Source organism: Pelophylax lessonae (assembly GCF_965119305.1).
Source record: "Pelophylax lessonae genome assembly, chromosome: 11".
Classification (NCBI taxonomy): Eukaryota; Metazoa; Chordata; class Amphibia; order Anura; family Ranidae; genus Pelophylax; species Pelophylax lessonae.
Genome location: NC_138778.1, coordinates 74,836,781 through 74,862,490, shown reverse-complemented (window position 1 = coordinate 74,862,490; position 25,710 = coordinate 74,836,781). Strand labels below are relative to the sequence as shown.

Here is a 25,710-nt window from a genome sequence, read left to right as displayed (position 1 = left end):
AGACCCGAAAGTGAGGGGAGAGAAGAGCTGCAGACGTGAACAGCGCTGGATTGATTGAGGGCTCATGTAAGATAAAGATGGGGGAGGGGGGATGCTGATGCCTAAACATTTTTTACCTTAATGTAAGGAGTGCATGAAAGTAAAAAGTATTTGGGCTTTAGAACCACTTTAACTTTGGTTTGCTTCTGATGTGGCTGTCAGAATTCTGTTTTGCAAAGTTATATCAACAAGCTTTATCCATGTTGTGGTCAAGGACTCTAAATTTACCCCTTTTTGTTTTACTAGTCATACAGACACACCTGCACCAGTTAGAGGAAGGCAGATTAAGTTTAAAGTGTAGTATCAGATTTCAGTAGCTAATTCTGGTAGAACATGCAAACTAGTGCTGGTGGTAAATTAACCAGAACTTGAGGGTTTCAAGGCTTCTCATCACCAAATGGTCATGCACTCACATAACAAAGACCAATACCACATGTTGTACTGTTTTGAGATGGATAACCCACAGCAGCAATGAACCAGTTCTTCCCTGTCTAGAAACATGTCATGCTTATCTGAATGTTCCTTTTCTTCTAGGGGATAAGACGGCCATGGATGAGTTAATGCAAATGAGACTTCGTACTGGAGGTGCAGAAGGCCTTTTAGCTGAAAAGCTGGAGGTATGATTACTGCTTGTCAACTTTCATTGCCTTTTATAGACTATCCAATGCAGAAAAAAAAAACAGTTTGGGCCCCTGTTTGAAAGTACTAAGTCGATTGTCTAAGGCTTTTTACTACAGGGGAACCTAGACCAGTGTTTCTCAACTCCGGTCCTCAGGGCACACTAACAGGCCAGATTTTAAGTATTACCTTGGGGAGATGCAGACTAGAATACTGCAGTCACTGAGCAGCAAATGACCTCGCCTGTGATGTATTTCAGTTTTCTTGCAAACCTGGCCTGTTAGTGTGCCCTGAGGGCCAGAGTTGAGAAACACTGACCTAGACCAATGAAGCATCACACAACATTTGTGTCAAAGGCTTTTTGAACTTCTGTGCAGCAGAGTGAGCTTTGGTATTTCACACAAAATGCAATCTAAAGCAGGCAACATTGCATATATCAGTGTTTTGTGCAAACATGTTGTGTTTTAGAATACCGTGTAAAATGCATGGGAAAAGACCCACCCAGAATGTTTTTATATGACTGATTATGTAAGGTCAAAATGTTTTAAAGGGGAAAAAAACATTCATTACATCTCTGAAACCCGTGCATGCACTTTTCATGTTTAGCCCATTTAAAAATTAAAGTACAGGAAAAATACATACATGGTTTGAGGGGAATTTTTGTGGGCAAATTTAAGTATGGCATCAACATACACTTTAGGCTCTAAATTGCATACAACGTACAGCACTGTGCAAAAGTTTTAAGAATGCTTTCAAAAATATATATTTTAATTGTTTATTTTTTTTTATGAATTTACAAAATGTTAAGTGAGCGAACAGAAGAAAATCTAAATCAAATCAATATTTGTTGTGACTACCTTTTTTGGCTTCAAACCAGCATCAATTCTTCTAGGCACACAGTCTTTGAAGGAACTAACCACAGATCATCTGTGAATATAGGCTGCCTTTTAAATTTGTATGTCTCTTAATGTGATCCAAGGCTCTGTGTTGAGATAAGAGTTCTCTGGGGACCAAACCACTTCCAGGATTCCTTGTTCTTTATGCTGAAGATAGTGCTTAATGACATTGGTAGTAGGTTTGGGGTCGTTGTCCTGCTAAATAAATCTAGGGGACAATCACAGGCCTCCCTAAAGGTATGGCATGATGGATAAGTATCTCCCTGTATTGCTAAGCATTGAGGACACAATTGATTGGGCATAGTTGTGGACTGTAGACACAGTGGTTGGCCAAGGAAACTTAATGCAGCAGATGAAATACACATGCTTACTTCCCATTGACATTAGATGTCCAGCAGTGCCATCATGACAGAGCAGACGGACAGTGGGTCCCAGGTACACCCATCTACTGTACCGAGAAGTCTGACCAGAAGTGTTCTTCATGGAAGAATTGCGGCCATAAAGCCATACTTCTGACATGGAAACAAGGCTAAGCGACTCAACTATAAATGAAAATCTAGGAACTGGGTTGCAGAAAAATGTCAGTAGATGCTAGACTGATGAGTCAAAATGTGAAATATTTGGCTGTAGCAGGAAGCAGCTTCACCGAACGGCTGGAAAGCAGTAGAATCTATAAAGCAAAAAAGCCAATACGCTACCACTGGAGTAGTTGGAAAAGATCTGTGTGGAAAGTAAACCACAATGAAGTGGTAACAATGAAAAATAAGAAAAAAGCTGCTAATTGTAGTAGTGTCACCACATACTCACATAAATAACTAAAATAGATAAATCAGCACTAAATTTAAATTGAATAAAATATTTCATAAATGTATCATAGAATTATGATAAACTGTGCAAAAAAGTGCAAATTCATGTAAGCAAAGTGCTGTGCATAAAAAGAACCTTGAATAAAGACAATATTCAACTGACTGCCAAATATTCCATATAAAGTGCTGAATGTGAAAAGATATGTGAATCAATTATATATAAAATAATATGACAATATCAATAATATATCAGAAATGCCAAAATCCGTATGAAAGTGCTGGTAGTGAAAAAAAAAAAATATAAAAGTTCATAAATATAAGTTTATGTGCAAACATAAAGCAAATGATGATCTGGACACGTGGGGTGCTCTCCAATCCGACTATGTCACCGATGTGCACTAAATCCCACAGTGTATGCAATGGCCGCTCACCTCCAGGTAGGTTACAACAAGCGTGGTTCAGAGAAAGTAATTCTCCTGTATGGCTATAGGCGGTTGTAACCGGACAGATGGTAGGTGGTAATCTCGTAAGGCAAGGGTCCTCTTAACACTCTCTCTCTCTCTCTCTCTCTCACACATTATGGACACAAAAAAGGGGCCTCATGGTGTAGTATGTAATAACATTTATTTAAATTAAAATATATCATGCACAGTAAAATTAGGATAAATGCTCCTCCGCAAACTCGCGGGGTACACAGAAATGTGAACTTCCAGTCACGGCTGTAGACCGGAAGTGATGTCACCCGGCTCCTCCTGACGCGTTGGGTATCCTTGAGATATCCTTGAGAAAGTCACGTGAGTGACTCACAGGGTGCCAGCCAGGCAGCCACCCACAGACAGGGTGCCCGCCACCTACAGACAGGGTGCCCGCCAGGCAGCCACCTACAGACAGGGTGCCAGCCAGCCATGCACCACAGGGTGCCAGCAAGCCACCCACCACAGGGTGCCAGCAAGCCAGCCGTTAAGCATTAAACAAAAATTAACATGTTCAGTACCAGATTTGTGTCAAAATTGTCTTTATTTTTCAAAACTTTAAATGTACAAAATATCAGCCGATACGTTGTGACCAAAATATCGGTATCGGTCTATCCCTAATTTTTACCTACATGGGATCCTCATGTTCCTTTCTGGGGATTCTTTGATAGGTAGTCACTTACATCTACAGAAGACCTTTGGCCCCTGAGGTTATTCCATAGTTTGTGAAAAAATGTAACTGAAAATTACAAAAGTACGCTATTACTAAGCAATAAATCAATAGTAACTATAGTTAGTAACTATAATTTAACACTGTTTGTTTTGTTTTTTTGCACTTTGCGGTTCTAATAAAGATCATTGTAACAGCAAAGCCATTCATGACAGCTGTGATTACTAGGGATCTGTGATTGGCTACAACTAATCACATGGTATATTGTGCTGCAATTGACCCAGGCACCATGTGACAGCTGCGGGCCAATCGCAGCATAGGAATCGTTGCTGTTATGAATGAATTTATTCACAACAGCTTGGTTGACATTGTGATTGCATAGCAATCATATGATCACCAGGCCCTGAGTACTGGGATCAGCAATCCGATGTGTTCAGTGAACACACCGAACAGAGGAGGGGTGGGTAGGTGCAGTGGAGAAGACACATGACTTACAAGTATATGATTGTGCAAGCCCCTCCACACAGTTATATGTACTCTGGTGGGTTGGCAAGTAGTAAGAACTGTCCTCCGCATCAAGAAGTACAAGGAGTCCTACAAGTGATGGTTTGAGCACTGCTCTAGACAGTGTCTGGGATTACATGAAGAGACAGAATGATTTGAGGCAGTCTACATCCACAGAAGATTTGTGGTTAGTTCTCCAAGATATTTGGAACAGCCTACCTGCCGAGTTCCTTTAAAAAACTGTGTGCAAGTAAGTGTACCTAGAATGGTGGTCACACCAAATATTGATTTGGATTTCTCTTCTGTAATTGATAAGTAAAAACTTTTAACAATTCTAGTTCTAAAAGCATTCCTAATTTGTAAATGGTTTACACTTTTTTTTGCACAGTACTGTACGTTTGAGATTTACTGAATTGTGAAACTTTACTGTATTTATGTTTACATTCCTTAAACAGGCACTGATCAGCCAGACAAGAGCAAAACAGGCAGCTACCATGAGTGAGGTGGAGTGGCGAGGGCGCACTATTCCGGTTAAAATTGATAAAGTGAGGATTTTCCTTCTTGGGCTGTCGGATACCGAAGCTGCAATTGCTCAGGTAAAGCATAAAGTGTGGCATGTTTTGGCTTTCAGCTTTGTTTTTTTGTAAGATACTTGATATTTGCTTTTTGTAAATGGAGGAGTAAAAGAAAAGGACATTCTGATCCCGTATTGAACTGAATGGATCTCAGAAACAAACTGGTGCCCATAAATGTGCTTTTTCTTAGTTTTGTGGGAAATTCTAGCAGCACAAGTACACATCGATAGTTACTGTCAAAGGCAAGCAACAAATCAAGTTATTGATATGTCTTTTACCATCACCAGCTAAGTGTGTATTTACAGTGCTTTGGGAAGTTTTCAACCCCCTCAGTGGTTTTACCATTTTGTTGCATTACAACCGTTAATCATTTTTTTTTTTTTTTTTTGAGGGGGTGGGGGGCTTGGTGTACACAACAGGCCTGTGACTTTAAGCATTTCAATACCAAGCACTTTTACCTCCTGCCTGCCCAGGCCAATTTTCAGCTTTTTGCGCTGTCGCACTTTGACAATTGCGCGGTCATGCGAAGCTGTTCCATATTACATTTTTAGCATTTTATTCACAAAAACATTTTGTGAATAAAATGTTTTTTTTTTTTTTCCTTTTTGTGGTATTTATTCTTTACTGGATTGTGTGTGTGTGTGTGTTTTTTTTTTTTGTTTTTTTGGTTAAATAAATGAAAGAAGGCCAAAATTTAAAAAACAAAACCAAAAAAAAAACAAAAGGTTTTTCTTCGTTTCCGGTTTTCCACATCTTTCTCTATAAATTTAGGCCAAACTTGTCATCTGCTATATTTCTTTGGTGGTGTTTATTATTTAATCTGTTGGAACATTTAGAGTCCACGAACTATGGTATGTATATCTGAAAATCGATCAGTCCTGATGTACTGACGACCCATCTCATTCTTTGAGACCCAAAAACGCCAGGACAGTACAAATTACCCCCCTAGTGACTTTTTTAGAAAGTAGACAGTCTGAGGTATTTAGTAAAAGGCATGCTACATTTTTGAAGTTGTAACAATTTTTGGGAAAAATGTTTTTTTTCATTTTTTACATACTATCACCAGTGTAGTACAACAGGACTGGTGACAGTATGTAAAAAAAGAAAAAAAAAAACTGTGACCAGAGTAATAGTGTTATAGTGTGTAGAGACTGTCTATTGTAATTAGCTGCAATTGGCCACAGCTAATCACTTATGCCCCATACACACGTGCAGATTATCTGCAGACTTTTGTCTGCAGACTTACCTTTTCTATGTAGTGCAAGGGCCTGCCGGATTGCATACAAATTGAAAGTGTTTAGGTTTGACCTCATATTATATGGTTTTGGTAAGTCTGCAGACAAAAGTCTGCAGATAATCTGCACGTGTGTATGGGGCATAAGTACAAATGGTCTGTAATTGGCCATGTCTGTACCATCTGATCACTATGACCAATCAAGGCTAGCAATACAATGAATGACAGGAAAGGGAGCCATTCATTTACAACTGTCATGTGATTGGTCACAGCGATCACATTATAACGGCAGCGGGCCAGTACACTGATCAGTCATCCGCTTCCAGAACAATAGGGTTCCTGCCTGCATGTCATTTAAAATGACACGGGCGGGAAGCAGTTAATCACGTGCGAACCAGCCACCGTCGATATATGGCGGCAGGCTCTCGCATATCGCCGTACCTGTACGGCGGTTCGCAGTAGCGATCCTGGGGCCATACACATGCCCCCATTCACCGGCGGAGAAGCTGATTCACGGGGCCGATTGCCGCCGGGCACCTGCGATCGCTCCCAGTGGAGAGAGAACGGCAGTCTGCTGTTGTAAACGCATATTTAGAAACCCAGGTCTCTGTGTTGATTCCAAAAGCCCATCCCCCCTCACAGTTATAAAACACCCCCTAGGCTCACATGTAACCCTTTGATCACCCCTTGGTTAACCCCTTCCCTGCCAGTGTCATTATTACAGTAACCGTAAATATTTTTAGCCCGAATTACTGTAGTAATGTCACTGGTTTCCCCCAAAAGTGTCAAAAATGTCAGGTGTCCGATCTGTCCGCCGCAATATCGCAGTCCCGTAAAAATCGCTGATCGCCGCCGTTACTAGTAAAAAAAATTTAATAAAAATTACCCAAATCTTTCTCCTAGCTTGTTGACGCGATAACTTTTGCGCAAACCAATCAAAATACGCTTATTGGGTTTTTTTACCAAAAATATGTAGCAGAATACAAATTGGCCTAAAATGATGAAAAATTAGATTTTTGGGAATGTTGAAAGGGAAATTTTTTTTCTCTTTCGTTATTTGACGGACACGACTTCATCTCTTCATTGACAGTTGGGTTATGCTGCTCTTCCTAGGAGTAGGACACTAGGCGGAAAAAGGGTTAAGAAAAGTTAACATGGCTTGCCTACGCCCACGGGCAGTCCCAGGGGGAATACTCCCACTTCCTGCTCTAGGATCTGTTTTTTTTTTTTTTCTGTCTAGTCAGGAGTAAAGACTTAGCTCCTTGTTGGGATCTTTGGTCCTCGCATTTTTCTCTTTTTAAACTGAACTTTTCCTTTTTTTTTTTTCTTCTACAATCAAGTTGTTCCTTTGAGAACTACAATCAACTGCCAGACTGGGTGATGCACTGGATATCCTAGACCCTTACAGTCCCCCAGTCTGGCCAACGAACGCGTGCAGACTGTAGCTCCACGCTCAGTCGGCCGCAAAATAGCCCCACAGGACGGGGGCTGGGCGGCGAGTGGAACTCCTCCACAAGGACGCACACGACCGGGTTGCGGCCTGAGTCGCAGCGTACCTCTGGCCCGCAGCTCCCCCCATTCCAAGATGACTAGGTGTTCTGCCTGGAGTGGTGCCTGCACGGTTCCAAAGGTTTGTTGAGTAGGGCTCCCCCCCCTTTTCCTCCGTTCCTGGGGAGGTCGTTCCCCCCCCGCCCCCCCCCCTGTGACCTCCTGACCCCTCTGGTAATAAACCCCCGCATCCGAGGCTTTGCTGGTGATGTGTGATGTGTGTGGGGAGCTGTGGCTGGAAGGTGGTGGGGGAGCGATGCGGCAGTTCCCGCTACTATATGGCGTGCATTTACAAGGTGTGGGGGGGGGGGGGTCCCTAGCTAAACTCCCCTTGCCGTGTCTGGGGGTATATGCAGTCCCCCTCCTGCTGTAGCGGTGTGCTGGGACCTGTAATGCCACAAATGCGGTGATGGCGGAATCTTTGACCTCCCTGGCGGCAAGTCCTGCAGTCGCTGCTGTCAAAAGTGGATTTGGCCCTTCAGAAAAGACAGGGAAAAAAGCGCCCTCATCTGCCTCCTCTGCATCCTTGGATTCTGCGGCTGACATGGCCAACACGAACGTGAGTAACCACGGGGTCTGCGTCTACACATTTGGAATTCAATCCATCTGTATACACCATTAGACTCCTTGCTCCCAGCAATTCAGCTTGAGTAGCAGTAGTCTAATAAACCCTCTTCCCTTCTTCTATACAATACATATTTGTATGAGGACTCTTTTGATGAGGGATGTGACAGCTACTCCGCTCTCACAGCACAGAGCGCTGTAGTTTAAGGCCAGGAAGCAGAATTTTTTTAAGAGAGATGGTTATTTAAATGTACGTCTGAGCCAAAATCTGTCACACAACAAAGAGAGGAAAATGTATAAGACTTCAGTTAGGCTTTGATAAACTTAATACCCGTGATTAGGTTGTACAAGTTTAAGCAATGCATTTCATAGAAAAAAATGCACATTTCTCCTGGTTTTTGCCTCATCACTCTGGATCCATGTTGTGGGTAAAGAGTTGTATGAAAGTGCTGAACCCTAGCAAGCGTTTCAGGTATATTTAATTTAATGTTTTAAACTTTGTGTTCAGAAGCCGCCGCGGCCTGGAAAAGACAGTGAATATCGTTAGTGGCTATAACAGCCTCTTGGCAGGCTGGAATTGGAAGTGAATCCAGCAGGCTGGTTGATTGACTGGTACATTCAGCCTGCCCATTAATGGCCTGGCTGAGATTCAAACCGTCTATGGCCGGCCCAAGTTAAGGAAAGTGAGAGAGCTGCATTAAATCAATTGTTGCTTTTTCATGCAGTATAGTTTCACTTTAATGTTTGGGCTTTGTGTTGAACACTCGTTTACTGGAACTTAAACACCATGCTCTTTCCTTGATTGTGTGTGCAGCTCATTTGTCCTAAAAGATGTTGCCTTGGGGTTAACAGGATTGCAGCCCTAATGCACTATAATGCTATGGGCTTTGCGCTGCTCCTCTTTAAATCCTGTTATTGCCTTTTTTTCTTTGTGCCTGTAAGAGCTCCAAGGGCTGCTTTATTAGTCCTTCAGACTAAGATTTTAATAGACAAGTTCACCTTTTGTAAAAGAATAATAATTGCACATCTTTTTGCTGGTAAAAAAGGGGCATTTATTTTTTTTTACTTTGCAGTCTTTCGAGCATTGCACCCTCAATCAGCAGATTGCTGGTGCAATTCTTGGATCTTGCAAACCCTCGGCAGTAATGGCACTGATTTAGGAAGACCCTCACCAGCACCCTCACAGTTCATTCAGAATAACCAGCTGTTGGCTGCAGAGGCCCACTGCAATTGTAGTCTTAATTCATTTATAGGAAACTGTAAATGAATGACCTGGCCGTGTGGGCAGAGCAGAGTGACCACTCTGCGCTGGATCACATACCTAGTAGCGCACCCCTGCTGTGCTACAATTGGCTGCAGCACTAACCAATCAGCGGGTGCTGGCGGCTGATTGGTCGCTGGCACCCAGCGATCGGCTTCAGACATTACCGAAGAGAACCCTGTGTAGGTAAATGCAGGGCTCTTTTCTGACAGCATATTGCTTAGTAAAAACAGCACACCGCACACACATTAACACATGTTGTCCATACATTTAACCCTTTGATCACCCAATATGTTAACCCCTTTCCTGCCAGTGTCAGTACAGTGACAGTGCTTTTTTTTTTTTTTTTTAGCACGGATCACTGTATTGACGTCACTGGTTCCCAGTGTCAGTTGGGCGATTTTGTCTGATCACAGCCATTACTAGTAAAAAAAAATTAAAAATTCCATACATATATTCTTTAGTTCGTAGACATTTTAACTTTTGTACAAACCAATCAGCATTTGCTTGTTGGGATTTATTTTTTTCACCAAAAATACAGTGAATCTGGAAAGTATTCACAGCACTTCACTTTTTCCACATTATGTTACAACATTATTCCAAAACAGATTAAATTCATCATATTGCTCAAAATTCAACAAGCCATGCCCCATAATGACAACGAGAAAAGAATTTTGTTTAAAATCTTTGAAAATTTAAAATAAATGAAAAAAATCACATGTATACACAAGTATTGCCATGACACTCAAAATTGAGCTCAAATGCATCCTGTTTCCACTGATCATCCTTGAGATGTTTCTACATCTTGATTGGAGTCCACCTGTGGTAAATTCAATTTATTAGACATGATTTGAAAAGACACGCATCTGTCTATATAAGGTCCCAGAAATAACAGTGCATGTCAAAGTGCAAAATAAGCCATGAAGTCAGAGGAATTGTCTGTAGACCTCCAAGACAGGATTGTTTTAAGGCACAGATCTGGGGAAGGGTACAGAAATATTTCTGCAGCATTGAAGGTCCCAATGAGCACAGTGGCCTCCATCATCCATAATTGGAAGAAGTTTAGAACCTCCTGGACTCTTCTTGGAGTGGACCGTCCAGGCAAACTGAGCGATCGGGGGAGAGGGGCTTTAGTCAGGGAGGTCACTCTGACAGAGCTCCAGCATTTCTCTGTGGAAAGAGGAGAACCTTCCAGAAGAACAACCATCTCTGCAGAACTCCACCAATCAGGCCTGTATGGTAGAGTGGCCAGATGGAAGCCACTCCTTAGTAAAAGGCAAATGACAGCCTGCCTGGAGTTTGCCAAAAGGCACCTGAAGGACTCTGACCATGTGAAACAAAATTCTTTGGTCTGATGAAATAAAGATTGAACTCTTTGATGAATAATAGGATAAAGGAATATTTTTATATAGAGGACTGCAGCTGCTATAGGAAAGGAAGAGAATGAAAAGAGTATAGCCACAATAAATGGGGCCAACTATAGCGCTTGCTGTAGGTGAACTATTGCTGGGTAATTGCTTAGCCAGTACAAATGGTTACAAATCAACCACTTAACTCATTTGTAACCATTTGTACTGGCTAAGCAATTACCCAGCAATAGTTCACCTACAGCAAGCGCTATAGTTGGCCCCAATTATTGTGGCTATACTCTTTTCAAACTTCTTTCACATTGTCATTATGGGGTATTGTTTGTAGAATTTTGAGGAAAATAATGAATTTAATCCCTTTTGGAATGAGCATGTAACATAACAAAATGTTGAAAAAGTGAAGCACTGTGACTACTTTCCAGATGCACTGTATTCTATAGGGGAGGAGAATTGTCATATGTACACTGTTGTTGCTTTTGCCTTATCACAAAACTGCATTTGGGCAACATTGACTTGTCAGGTAATCACTGTCAGATGACACTGATCCCCAGCTGAGAGTAGAAACGGGGGGGGGGGGTTTAGACAAATGGTAACCCCACTCTGGTAGTCTCTGGCACTTTAAAACCCCCAACCTTTTAATTAACCCAAAGCCCAATACACACGGGCCAAAAATCAGCTGGAGCCAGCTGACTTTCAGTCCGTGTGTACAACTCCATGTTCTACAGAAGCTGCTCTAATGACTAACTTCTGTCCAATGGGCATTCTGGAAAACCATGCATGTTTGAGTCAGAATACAGTGTCTCAGCAGAAGAAATCGCTGCAATAAAAGTGCATGTGTTGATGCATTGAACTGTCTTTTTTTTTTTTTTGTTTTGTATTTTTTTCGTTCAGTCCACTGGCCGAATGAAAAAAAGACAAAGTGTGTTCTCATCTTTAGCCTTGCTCTGTTTCGGGCTTTTGCTGCTCTTCATCATTAATCTGCTGCATTCTCCTCCTTCCTTGATTTGCCTTTGTGAGAGAGAGGCTGATGTTTTGTAAACACAGCCCATGTTTCTGATCAATTGATAATTGGTTTACATTGATTGCTAGGCACAGAGCCACTCTGAATGGCTCTGTGAATTTTTCCTATAATCTGCACTGTCCATTGACAGCCTAGTCACAGGCATTGGCAGTGGACCTGTCACGCACTCCCTTCTGTAAACATGGACATTTATAAACATCCTGTTAGAACAGGTGCCCCAAACAGCTGGTTTGGAAGTTAACAAACAAGTGCAAATCTCTTCAGTGTGACTTTAAAACTGACTGCACCTGTTGTTTCTCCACCCTGTTTTCTACTGTATATGCTTTTGAAAGCAGTTTGACTGCAGTTGTTCAGACAAATCCTGGGTGTGGATTGTATTGTGGGATTAGTTTCTTTAGAAGTGTCACAGTCCCTTAACATCAGGGCCATGTAGCAATTCATGTTCGCTAAGTGCTTACTATGTATGGTTTTGGTGTAATCCTTGTTCCGCAAAGGATTAGAGGTTGTAGGCCTGTTTACAACAAAGTTCTATACAAACCCAGTCAAGAATCTCCAATCTGTAATAATCTGAATTTCTGGCAGGTCAGGTCTGTTTTATGTACAGGTAGTTAGGGCTGGAATATAAGAAGTTAGGACAGAATGAATAGTCCCATTGTACGTTTTTTTTTTTTTTTTTTTTGTATTGGTCCCTAGATTTGTGTTTAGGAATAGTCAAGTCTTAGCTGAGATATATTTGAGACACTTGCAGATCTTTTGTATATTCAATACAATTACTGTTTTAGTAAATTTAAAAGAACAGAATAAAGAGGGTTGTGAAGGAGAGGAAGGTTGGGAAAATGGAGAACACAGTATTCAAACCCAAATACAACAAACCATTACAAATAAAGCATTTTCTTTCGTTTTTGGTGGAATGGCAAAGGCTTAGAACCTCAGGTCTTGAATGGTTGCCTCCTTTGGAAAGATTTACCCTGAATTCTTGGTCTTTCTAAAATCTGTCAACAGGACAGGAGGTGAGGGGAAATCTCAATGGGGACACACAGGCTTTGTTCACATCGGAGTACTTAAAGGGTAACTCCACTTTTGTGGGGGGGAAAATGGCAATTAAAGGGAAAATATATAGTGTATACACTTGCGACACAAGATATATTGTAATTGAATGCTATTAAAAATTACCTTTTCCTTTTCAATCTGCAGCTCTGTATTTTTTTTGAAAATGCTATATGGCTGCCTGGAGTTGTTCTGTCGTCGTCGTCCCCCCCCCCCCCCCCCCCCCGAAACCTAATTTCCTGCTGTGATTGGCTCACCAATTTTCCCAGCAGTCTGCACTAAGATACAAATCAGATTTCAGGTATCCCCTGCAACAAAAATGTAATTTTTGGTGAGATACTCCCAATAGGAAGTCATGTCTAAAGTGATGCAGCCCAGCATCTTTCCTCATTAGCGCCCTGCAGGTGCACAGCTGATTGATATTTATGAAACCACTCCCATTAGTCTCCCTTTCCCATATGCATACAAACACAGGGATATCTTCAGAATAACAAAAGGTAGGAATCTGTAACAGTTTAACATATTTTTAATGTACATGGATCACCCAGAGGGGAATGTTTTTTCTCTTTCTTTCATTGATGGACACATCTCCTTATCTTCTTGACCGTTGAGTTCTACCACCCTCTACAGGAGTAGGACACTAGGCAGGAAAAAGCTTGACTATGCCTATGGGGCAGTCCTAGGGGGTATACTCCTGCTCTCAGCAATAGGCAGTTTTTTTCTGCCTAGTCAGGAGTAAGGACCCAGTTCCTTGCTGCTATCTATGGTCCTGGCAATTTTTTTCCTTTTTGAATGGAACTTTTTCCTATCTTTTTGTTCCTGCGAGAATCTACAATCAACTGCCGGACTGGGCGACGGACTGGATCATCTTGAAACAGAGGATCCCCCCAGTCTGGCCAGCGAGCACGTGCAGGCCTCAGCTCTGCACTAGGTCAACCGTGACATAGCCCCACTGGACAGGGGCTGGCTTGTGATTTAAATGTCTTGCGAGGATGCATACGACCTGGCTTCAGCCTGAGTCACAGCGTTCCTCCTGGCTGACAGCCTCCCATTCCGATGGAGCGGTGGTCTGTCAGGATTGGTGCCCACCCTGTTCCTGGTATGGTAAGTGGCTGTCCTCCCTCCCTCCCTCTGTTTTTGGGTGGACGTGGGTCCCTCCCTGGGTCGGTGGGACCTCCGGATTCCCCTCCTTCGTTCTAGCCCTTCTAAAATTTCGGTGGTCACTGTGGGTCTTCTGATCCTGAGTCTGTTTCAGCAGACGCGAGTCACCCTACTGGGTCTGCATCCACGCTCCCTGAGTGCTCAGATGGCGAGGATGATTCCTCTAGCCACGCACGCAAAGGCGCTAGTGGATGCAGCTGATGCTTCGTCTGAGGCGCCAGTCCCTTTTGGCACCCACAGGCCATCAAAAGTGGCGAGGGTGCCCCTCTTTTCCGCTTACTTTGACAACATTGTCACAAAACAGTGTGGTTGTCCGAAACGCATTCTTGTAGTCCCTAAGCGTTTTGCTATGCAGTATCCTTATGAGGATTCCCTGCTTAAAAAGTGGATGGTCCCACCTGTAGTGGACTCACCGGTTAGAGGTTAAATAAAGCTACCTTAATTCCGGTTGAGGAGTCACTTGCCTTTAAAGATCAGGCTGATAGGAGGGGGCAGAGGCTCTGGTCAACTATATGTTCACTGTGGCCAGAATTTACTATTGCCCTGGTGTCGCAAACTCTGACTGAGTGGGCTAAACTTTTACATCGGGACCTGGAGGGAAAACCACTTCCCCCCCCCCCCCCTTCCTTTGCGGGGCTGGCGGATCAGTTGGTCCAGGGGCTACAGTTTATCTGTGGTGCCTCTTTGTGTGCCTCCTTCGATTTTTCTTGACTGCTTGTATCAACAGTGGTCCTTCGGCTTATTATCTGGCTGAAATGCTGGTCTGTGGACCAGACTTCTAAGAAGACCTTATCTGATCGCCCCCTTGTAGGGGGATCACCTGTTTTTGGAGCTTCCTTGGATGACATCATTGAGGGTCTCAAGGCAAGGGATCAAAGCCCTTCAGGGCTTCCACCGGAGGTTCCAAGAGGACCTGATCTTGCAAGCCACGTGCGGGTTCTTCCAGACCTGCGGACAAGGTTTTCTCTGCATGAAGGGGCGCCTTCACCCGTATCTGGAGTGGGGGACGTCTTCGCTGGTTTCCCGATCCGTGGACCTCCCTGGTACATGACAAGTGGGGCCACAAAATCATTCAGTCCGGCTACAAGATCGGGTTTCGGTCTTATCCTCCAGAAAGGTTCTTCCCTTCCAACCTGCACTTGTTCCCAGATCACTTGCGGGGTCTCTTTGGGGCAGTGCAAGACTTTCTCCTGCCAGGTGTGATTGTTCCGACTTCTGAACATTTTCAGGGGTTTTACTCAAACCTGTTTACAGTTCCCAGGATGGAAGGCAAGGTTTCGTCCAATTCTGAACCTCAAGGCGCTAAACTGCTTTGTGTGGGTACAGAATTTCTGTCCATTCGCACAAGAGTGGCATCCCTACATCTGGGATTTTCTCACTTTTAAGAATGCCTACCTTCTACATTCCAATATGTGCCGGTCACCAGCGCTTCCTCCGCTTTGTCATGGGCGAGGCACATTATCAGTTTGTGGCGTTGCACTTTGGTCTCGTCTCCACAAAAGTGTTGACCCCGGTGCTAGCATTGTGGCATCGGCAGGGGATCGCGGCACTGGGGTACCTGGATGATCTTCTGCTAGCGGAGCCTCCGAATGCTCTGATGGACAACTTGGAGATTACTCTGCAAATTATGAGGGAGTTAGTTTGGATTCTGAACCTTCAGAAGTCTGCTCTGGTTCCGTCCACAAGACTGGACTATCAAGGTCTGACTCTGCCTCAGCCAGAGTGTTTCTTCCTCTTGAAAAACGTCAAACATTGCAGGAGGCAATTCAGCTTCTGTTGTCGAGCAGACGGTCAACCCTCCAGGCTTGCATACGGGTGCTGGGCCTAATGGTGTCTACATTTTGAGGCGGTTCTGTTTGCACAGTTCCACACGAGATCCCTGCAAAAAGAGATTCTGGGGAAATGGGACAAGAAGCCATGTTGGAAAAAAAAAAAGAAGCCATGGTCTCTAGAGGTGGCTTCGTTCTCCGGCACTTCGACAAGGAAAACAGATGCCAGCCTGTCCGGGTGGGGAGGTGTCCTCAGCACAGATTGTGCTCAGGGGGTCTGGATGAGTCCAGACTGCCAATTTAATGTACTGGAACTCCGAGCGATCAGACTGTGTCTGGATCATTGGACAATTTGTCTTGAGGGGTGTCCAGTACAAATTCAATCAGACAATACCACGACCGTGGTCTGTCAGTCACCAAGGGGGCACAAGAAGTGTCCTGGCAGCTCAGAAAGTTGCCGGCATTCTAAGGTAGGCAGACTGATTCGTTCCAGCCCTCTCTGCTGTACTGTACAGATTGCAAGGAAGGTACAGAGGTTTGTGTCACGGTCTCGGGATCCTCTGGCTGATGCCACAGACGCATTAGTGGCTCCTTGGAGTCGTCATCGTCTGATTTACTGCCCCCCCCCCCCTCAAACTTCTGCAAAGACTCCTGTGCAGGATCGAGGCAGAAGGGATTCTGGTAATTCTAGTGGCTCCAGACTGGCCTCGCCGGTCTTGGTACGCCGATCTGGTACGGCTGCTCGCCGATGCTCCTTGTAGACTTCCTCTCGGGAAGATCTGCTGTCCCAAGGGCCATTCTTCCATCCTGCTTTACAGTTTCTGGCTTTAACGGCTTGGCTGTTGAAAGCCAGGTCCTGAAGGCTAGAGGTTAAAAGGCTAGAAAATCATCTACTTCCAGGAAGATCTACCATTTGTACTTGGAAGATGTACATTGCATGGTGTGAGTCTCTTGGGGTTCTCCCTCGCTCCTTTTCGGTGGCTCAGATCTTGGTTCTCCTCCAACAGGGGGTTGAGCAGCGTCAGGCCTTGAGTACCGTCAAGGGCCAGGTTTCGGCCTTGGCGGTTTTCTTTCAACATCCATTGGCCACATATTCCTTGGGGCGTACCTTTTTATCCAATGCAGTCTCCATTGCCGCTGTGGGACCTCAATTTGGTTGTCAGTTCGCCAGAAACCTTCTTTTAAAAATATTTGGGAGGTTCCCCTGCTTAAGTTGTCCCAGAAGGTGGCCTTTTTGGTGGCTATTACTGATGCGCGCAGGGTGTTGGAATTGCCGGCGTTGTCTAGTTGTTCACCTTTCCTAGTGGTTCACCGAGATGAGGTGGTTTTTCGTCCCTGTCTGTCGTTCCTTCCAAAGGTCATCTCTGATTTCCATTTGAAGGAAGACATTGTGTTGCCCTTCCTATGTCCCAGGCCTAAACATCCTAAGGAAATTGCCTTGCGTTCCCTGAATGTGGTTCGGGCAGTCAAGGTGTACCTGGCAGCTACGATGTCTTTTAGGAAGTCAGACTCACTATTTGAACTCGCGGATGGACCTCTGAAAGGGTTGGCCACTTCTGCTGCAACCATTTCCAGATGGATCAGACAGTGATTCAGGCCTATTCGATTAGGGGTCAGGTTCCTCCTTTCCATTTTAAGACACACTCTACTCGGGCAATTAGTGCCTCCTGGGCCTTCCGTCATCAGACGTCAGTGATGCAGGTTTGCAAGATGGCCTCCTGGTCGTCTGTGCGCACTTTCACAAAGTTTTATAAGGTGGATGTGTTGGCATCTGTGCAAGGCTGCTGTTTAGATTACCTGGTCCTCTTTGAGGGTGTATTGTTTTTTCAGGTGAGCTCCAGTTGTTTATGGTTGAGCTCCATGTTACCTGGTTTGCTACGGTTTAGCCTTGGGAATTTTTTTCTTGCTGTTCCCACCTCTCATGTTTGACACTGCTTTGGGATGTCCCAATGGTCAAGAAGATAAGGAGCTGTGTCTGTCAATGAACCACAAAAAAAATAGAATTTTTGACTTACCGTAAAATCAATTTCTCTGATGTTAATTGACGGACACAGCACCTACCCCTCTGTGGAGTTGGCTTTCTTCTGACACTGCTTGAAAAAAAAGTGCCTATTGCTGAGAGTGGGAGTATGCCAGGGCTTGACAAATTTGCCTGAAATCTAGGAGCCAGCTAAAAAAGTTAGGAGCCAGTTTTTTTTTTTTTTAAACTAACAACCAAGCTTTATTTAATAAAACTGATACTAAATTTACACATAAATACGACTAGAACCCCACTCTCCTATATAGCGCAATTGGATGGAAACAGACTGTCTGTCTCTTTCCATCCGATGCCATCTGATCGGATCCACGGGATGGATAGAAAATAGAACCACCATCCGTCTGTTTTTGGCGGGCAGGGTCAGATGGCGGCAGATTACCGCTCCATAGAGGAGACTGAACGGTCCGATCAGGTCTGCCTGAAAAACTGACAGGCGGACCTGATCAGACAGCCCGTGTGAAAGGGGCCTTTGGCTGTGGCACGGCGATGAGGAAAAAAAAAAAAAAAAAGATATATATATATATATATATATATATATATATATATATATATATATATATATATATATTTTTTTTTAATAAGAATTGAAGAAAAAAAAAAACATTTTTTTTATTTTTTTTTTTAATAATTAAAAAAAAAAAGAAAAAATTATTATTTTTTTTACATTTAAAAAATAAATTAATAATAATAACCACACTCCCTGTCCACTTACCTTTAAGCAAAGGTAACTGGACAGAGAGATGAAGCCTTAAAAAACTTCCCTCTCTTCTCCTCTTTGGAAGGAGAAGAAAAGGCATTGAGAACATGCATTACTCCCGGCCACCACAAGAGGGCGCCAGTTCCCCTAGCTTCTCATCTCACAGAAGAAGGCCGAAAAGCCGGGGACTAAATTTCTGGACGGCGTGGAAGTCCGTGAACTCGAAGAGGAGGTGGGGGGCGCAAAAGGGACAGGACAGCTCAAGCAGGGCACCCCAGGCGCCAGGTCGCTAATTCTAGTCGCAAATGCGACCTGGCGCCCGGGATTTGTCGAGGCCTGGAGTATGCCCCCTGGGACTGCTCCATAGGCATAGTCCAGCTTTTTCCTGCCTAGTGTCCTACTCCTGTAGGGGGCAGTATAACCCAATGGTCAAGAATACAAGGAGCTGTGTCCGGCAATGAACATCAGAGAAATGTATTTTATGGTAAGTTAAAAATCCCATTTTTCCTCCACAAAAGTGGAGTTACGCTTTTAAGTGTACACCTGTGTGAGAGCTGTGTTTTGGCTGCGTGGGATGCATGTGTTCTGCACATCCACATGCAAGGCAGTCCCATTCATGTCAATTTGGGTGCAGCGGCTGCACGGACATAGCCACTGCTCCCAAATTAACATGCATATGGGTGCGTGCCAGTTCATGTCCCCAAACGCAGACAGTGGGAGTTCAGGTACCGCACCCACCTGATGTCAAATTTGGCCCTCTCTCAGGTGTACACCCCTATAAATGAGGTGTGTGTGTTCTGTCCCCCAAACCCCCCCCCCCCCCCCCCCCCCCCCCGTAACCCTTTCCCACTATTCAAAAGAAAAAAAAAGTAAGCCGAGCTTTATAGTGATGCATGGCAAATATTTGGTCACAGGGTATTACGACAGACAAGGGAACAGATTTTGGAATCCATTTTGGATACTACTTCTCCATCAATCTCTAAAACCAATATGTCATTTTATTTTATTATATTAATGTGTGTTAAGTATGTCTTGTTTTTTATTTGTACCATGAAATAACCTGCTGCCTTCAGGAGATTTGATACCGGTAAACAAAACCTACAGTTTTGGACAGCCACTATTACCCTTCCCACTCCCAGCCTGCCTCAGTTTTTTGCTAGTGTGCTTTTTTTCAAGATTTCGGTTTTTTAGCAAGCATTTTCAGTAGCTGCAGATTCAGAGCTCATTTTGCACTTTTCGAGATCTGATACTCAGCATTGTCATGAAAGCTAGAAGCAGGGCCTGCCTGTAATGTGTCTTTTGACAATGGACTGTACAGAAGGCTCTTGCCTAGGTACTTCTGTGCTCTGTGTAAGGAAACTGCAGAGTACTGTACAGCGCCTGGACCCTGTCTGTGAAGACCCCTTTATGAGGTATGTCTGCTAGAAGGGGAAATTCTTGCAGGAGCAGCAGGCAACTTGAATTCTGCCTATGTGCCCCTAAGATGCCTTTGAGGGTTCCGTAGGGCCTCATCTGTGTTGAGTAGGGCTTATGCTCTTGCGTACAGACAAACTGCTTGGTGCTTACAAGCCCTGACCTTCCTCTAAGGCAGGGATTCCCAAACTAGGGCTCTGCAGCTGTTGCAGAACTACACATCCCTTGAGGCATTGTAAAACTCTGACATTCACAGACATGACTAGGCATGATGGGAATTGTAGTTCCTGAACAACTTGACGGCCGTAGTTTGGGAATCCCTGCTCTAAGGGGTTAGTTTGCCATGCTCTGGATGCAATACTATTGGTCACCACCTGGTGGCCTTACTGCAGATATTTTTTTTTTTCAAATTATTTCTTTATTTCTTTAAGTTCAGTTACATATACACTATGTTCAATACATTTCAACTTTCACAGTTACAATTTATTAAATATTCAGTTCAACTCAAAAGTGACATCGCCTTCCTTAGGCATTCTATAACCAAACCCAAATCTCCCATTTCAATCCTTTTCCCTCTCTCCCCTCCACCCCCTCTCCCCAAAAAAAAAAAAAATTATAAAAAGAAAATTAAATATAATAAAAAAAAAAAATGTCTTCCCCCTTTTCTCCTCCCTTCCCCTCCTGCACTTTTTCATTATACTTATTTATCCATTTTATCTAATTCTTGCTCTGTTTTAAAAATGTCCTTCTCCTGAGTTAACGTAATCTTTCCATTGTTTCCATTTCTTCTCGTATTTGTCAGTTTGTTGACGGGCAGAAAAGACCAGGCTTTCCAAGTTATTTATTTCCTCCACCTTCCTTAACCACATAATTATGTTAGGTGGCTCAATCTCTCTCCATCTGAGAGGAATACATGTCCTAGCTGCATTTATTAAATGTGGTATAATGGATTTATTGTAGTTTTGTATCGGTGTGCTGGGAATGTGGAGCAGAAAGAGAGCTGGTTCTTTGGGAATGTAGCTTTTCGTAATTTTCTGTATTGTCTTCAAAATCTGTTCCCAATACATTTCTAATTTAGGGCATGCCCAAAATATATGAAGCATTGTTCCTCTCTCTGTCCCACATCTCCAGAATCAATCTGTATTTGCTATAGAAATTTTATTCATTTTAGCGGGAGTATAATACCATCTGGAAAAAATTTTATAATTCATTTCTTGAATTCTAACGCACATTGAAGTTGCGAATACTGACTTAATTATTTGATTTTCTTGTTCTGGTGTGAAAGAAATGCCCATTTCCTTCTCCCACTCCCTCAAGAAAGGAAATTTATGCCGTTCTACTGATATCATTAACAAGGAGTACATTTTGGATATGGTATGTTCCAGTATTCCATTTTGGGTGCATATTTTTTCATAGGGTGTTATATCTTTGTCTCCCTGAGGAGGGACTTTCAGTATTCCCAAAAAATGACGTAACTAAAAAGCCCTCCATGAGTCTAGGCCAAAATGGCCTGACCCATCTGTTAATTCCTCTATAGTCACCCATCCTGTCTCTGAGAGGAAATCGGAGATCTGAAAAATTCCTCTCTCTGCTAAAGCCTTAAATTTCCTGTCTTGATATCCTGTCTCAAAGAGGGGGTTCCCCAAAACAGGGTATAGTATGGAATTCTTCCGTATAAGATTATCTTGTTTAAATATTTTTGCACATATTTTGATCGTGTTTCCTATAATAGGATGTTTCTTTATAGCTGCTGGCAAGTTCTTATAACACCAGGGGGCTCTTTTCAATGATATCTCGCATTGTGCCTGCTCTAAATTCGGCCATGACTTATATTCTTTATGGCGACACCAATCAATCACTCTGCCCAATTGGATGGCATAATAATATTTCTTCATATTCGGGACCGCCAACCCCCCGTCTGTTTTGGGTTTAAATAAATATTTCTTCCCTACTCTCGGGCGTTTTGATTTCCAAATAAAGTTCATTATCATGGTTTCAATCTGTGACAAGTATCGAGGTGGAATATGGATGGGAAGTGCCTGGAAAATATACAAGAATTTTGGTAAAACACTCATTTTAATTATGTTGCACCTTCCCATCCATGAGTGCATTCCTCCTTTCCACTTTTGTAGTAATGCATTTATGGATTTTGATAGGGGAATGAAATTCAAATTAAACAACTGTGATATTTTCGGAGTGATTAACGTCCCTAGGTATTTTAAGGCCGTCTTTGTCCAGTTCAGCTTAAAATTTGCCCTTAATTGTTGTTGAAGTGCCCCTGCAAGTTCTATTCCCATTGTTTCGGATTTAATGAAGTTTATCTTCATGTTAGATTGGGTTCCAAATCTCCCTAGTTCGGCTAGTAAATTAGGAAGTGATATAACTGGATTCGTGATCGAAAATAGCACGTCGTCGGCGTACGCTGATAATTTATATTGGTCCCTCCCCACTTTGATGCCTGAAATGTCTGAGTTCATTCGGATTCTGCACAAGAAGGGTTCCAATGATAATACAAACAGGAGCGGGGACAAGGGACATCCCTGTCTCGTTCGTTTTGTAATTAAAAACTCTGTGGATAGAATTCCGTTTACTTTTACTTTTGCAGAGGGGGTTGAATAACTCTGTTTTATCCATTTTAACATGTTTTCTCCTATTCCTATATGACGAAGGACAACAAACATATACTCCCACCTCACCCTATCGAACGCTTTCTCTGCGTCAGTATTAAGCAGAACGGTTGGTGTCTTATTTTGGTGTATTATATGTAATAGACTCAGCAACTTGGTCGTATTGTCCCTTGCCTCATGGGTTGGGACAAATCCCACCTGGTCCAGATGGATCAACTTTGTCAGATATTTCTGTAATCTAACTGCTAGGATCTTTGTAAAAATTTTAAAGTCCGTGTTCAGCAGGGATATTGGTCTGTAGCTTTTACACTAGGTGGGGTCTTTCCCCTCCTTGGGGATTACCGAAATGTGTGCGTGTATAGTTTCTTTAGGGATTGTTTTCCCTGCCCCCCAAGCGTTAAACATGTCTCTCATAAATTCTTTCAAGTATGGGATTAGTTTCTTACAATAATGGATCGTAAACCCGTCCGGTCCCGGTGCCTTCCCAACTTTAATATTTTTTATAGTTTCCATTATCTCTGCTGATGTAATTGGTGATTCAAGTATCTTACTCTCTTCTTCAGACAGCTGGGGCATTTGTGAAATTTGTACATACTCCTCCATTTGAGATTGTGGGGGTTTTTAAATTGTATAATGTTTCGTAATATTTTTTGAATTCCTGAGTTATCTGTTTGGAGTATGTGAGTTTCTGTCCTGCGTCAGTTACTAAATGTGGAATATAAGTTGTCAAGTTTTGGTCTCGAAGTGATTTTGCTAACAACTTCCCACATTTATCCCCTGATTCATATGTAATACTTTTAGTTTTCTGAATAGCTGCTTTAACTCTAAAGGCTAGAAGTTCGTTAATGTCTTTTCTTATTTTCAAAAGTTCTGCCTTTCCCTCCTCTAAGCGCCGGTTCACATTACCGCGACGCTACTTGCAGGGGCGACCTCCGAGATCGCAGTGCGAGCAGCGCGCCACGACCTCGGAGCGGCCGCCACGGACTTCATAACATTGAAGTCTATGGCGGTCGCCTCCTGGTCGCCCCAAAGAAGCTCCGGACCCTTTTTCTAGGTCGGAGCGACTTGTGTCGCTCCTATTAAAACGGGTCCGCAGCTTCCCTATGGGAGGCGACCTGTGAGGCGACCAGGTCGCCTCACAGGTCGCCCCAGTGTGAACCGGCACTGATGGTGCATGTTTATGTTTTGCCTTTGTTTTATTTAGCAGTTGGAGTAGCTGTTCTAATTGTTTGTTGTTTTTTGATCCTTGCCCCATGCTTAATGAAAATACCTCTTATAACTGCTTTATGCGCTTCCCATATTATCCCTGGGTCTGAGTCTGCAATAGTATTAGTTAAAAAAAAAAAATTCCATTTCTGATTCCACCTCTGTCATAGTCACCTGATCTTGTAAGCGGTTTTCATTCAGTCTCCACGTTGTTTCTCTCCTTTCTCTTTTGTCTGGTAATTCGTAGGTTATTGTAATTGGGGCGTGGTCTGACCAAGTCGCTGAGCCTATCATTATGTCCTTTATGGCATGCAGTTGATTATGTGGAATTAAAAAGTAATCTATGCGGGAGTATTGTTGGTGTAAAGAGGAATAGAATGAGTAATCTCTTTCTCTTGGGTGCATTATGCGCCATGCGTCTATTAATTGTCCCTCCTGTAATATCTTGGCAAAATGCTTTCTCACTCTAGGCGGGATTGATGATAGGCCCCTAGATGTATCCTCTGAAGGGATCAAGGGAATATTCATATCCCCCCCCTAATATTAAATGACCCTCTCTAAAGTCATTAAGTGCATCCATGCTCCTCCTCAAAAAACAGTCCTGTTTTACATTTGGGACATACATGTTAGCTAGCGTAACTATGGTCTCTCGTATGGTCCCTTTTACATATAGATAACGACCATTTGGATCGTTCAAAATTTGGGTACACTTCCAAGGTATGTTCCTTGATAGGAGGATGGATACACCCCTCGAGTTTGCCTCCCAGTTGGTAGAATGGTATACTATGGGGAAGGAGTTATTGCCCAGCTTCGGGCATTTATCCTCTCTGAAATGTGTCTCCTGTACCATTGCAATATCTATCCTAGATCTATTCAGATCATCCAACAGGATTCTCCTTTTCTCTGGGATGTTAAGGCCCTTTGCATTAATAGATAAAATTCTTATGTTTTCCATTGCTAAAGAGGGGAAAAAAAGAGAGGAGAAAAAAAAAAAGAAAGCTAATTTAAGGGGGGTAGGGGGGAGAAGGGGGGATACCCTCTTGGCCTCTCAACTTTAGAGAGGTCGCTAAATAGCTTTACGCTGGGTAGCTCATCCAAACTATGTTGGTTCTTTGAGCAATTTCCTAAATGGGGTTATGGTTGAATTAGGTTAGAGAATAAAACTCTCCCTTCCCTCCCCCGAACACCGACACTGATCATCTCCATAATCGTTCAGCATTTATACATATAAATCCATTCCCTCTCTCTGTCTACCTCTCCCGGCCTCTTTTTCTCCCATCTTCCCTTTATATCGCGTCAAAAGACAGAGGAGAGAAATTTAGAAACAACGAGCATTGCGTTCCGCTTATGCCACAGAGAAAAGAGAAAAAAAAAGTCCCCCGAAGGAAAAAAGAGAAAGGGGTCCCATTTCTGTCCCTCCTTAGAATCAGTCAGACAATCAATATAAAACCTCGACCTGGCCGGATTAATAGCCAATCGGCCTCTGATCCCGAGAGAAAAGAGAAAAAAAAAAAAAACTGAAAGGAAAAAGAGAGAAAGAAGGGAGCCATTAAATTTAATACGTAACTGAGAGGGTTCTATATATTACCCCCAGTCTGCTCCATTCCCCTCTTCCCTAATATAATGGCCCCTTTACTCCATTTACTGTATCCGATATCTACCACGCCCTCAATTAACATGCTGGTCTCAGATCCAAAAAAAAAAAAAAAAAGGGAAGGAGATAGGGTAAGCCCCCTCTCCTTCCTCTATCCTTTACCTCTCCCCTATTCCCCTCTCCCTGCCCCAGTTCCATTCTCACAGTACTTCCGCCGTCGCCCCTCCCCCCTCATACAGGTTCTCCAGGCCTACAGATAGTTAATTGATTCTTTAACTACCCTTCACACCTTCTGGAGAATATCTATGGTGTTCTACTCTCAAAGAGGAGAGAAAAAAAAAAAAAAGGTTGACCCTCCCTCTCTCTCTGTGCTCTTTCACCCTCTTTAGGGACCCCTTGAATGGTCCTTTTAGCATGTGTATTCCAAAAAAAAAGAAAAAAAAACCCATAGTGCTATTCATTAAATCAAATTTACAACATTTTACAGTGTTTATAAATGTGAAGGCAGCTCCCTGCTGTCTTACCCCTCTTATTCCATTTAAAAAATTATCTAATTGTTGTGTAAAAAAAAAAAAAAAAAGG

General features: G+C 43.1%; 1 protein-coding gene across 1 annotated transcript in view; it reads left to right on the top strand.

Annotated features, from left to right (window-relative positions):
* Window positions 1-25,710, top strand: part of SRP68 (signal recognition particle 68) — a 66,475-nt gene that overhangs the window by 17,865 nt on the left and 22,900 nt on the right. Inside the window, exons 7-8 of the mRNA XM_082271384.1 lie at window positions 574-656; window positions 4,462-4,602. Of these exons, the coding sequence (XP_082127510.1) occupies window positions 574-656; window positions 4,462-4,602 (224 nt within the window). The remainder of the gene's footprint in view (window positions 1-573; window positions 657-4,461; window positions 4,603-25,710) is intronic.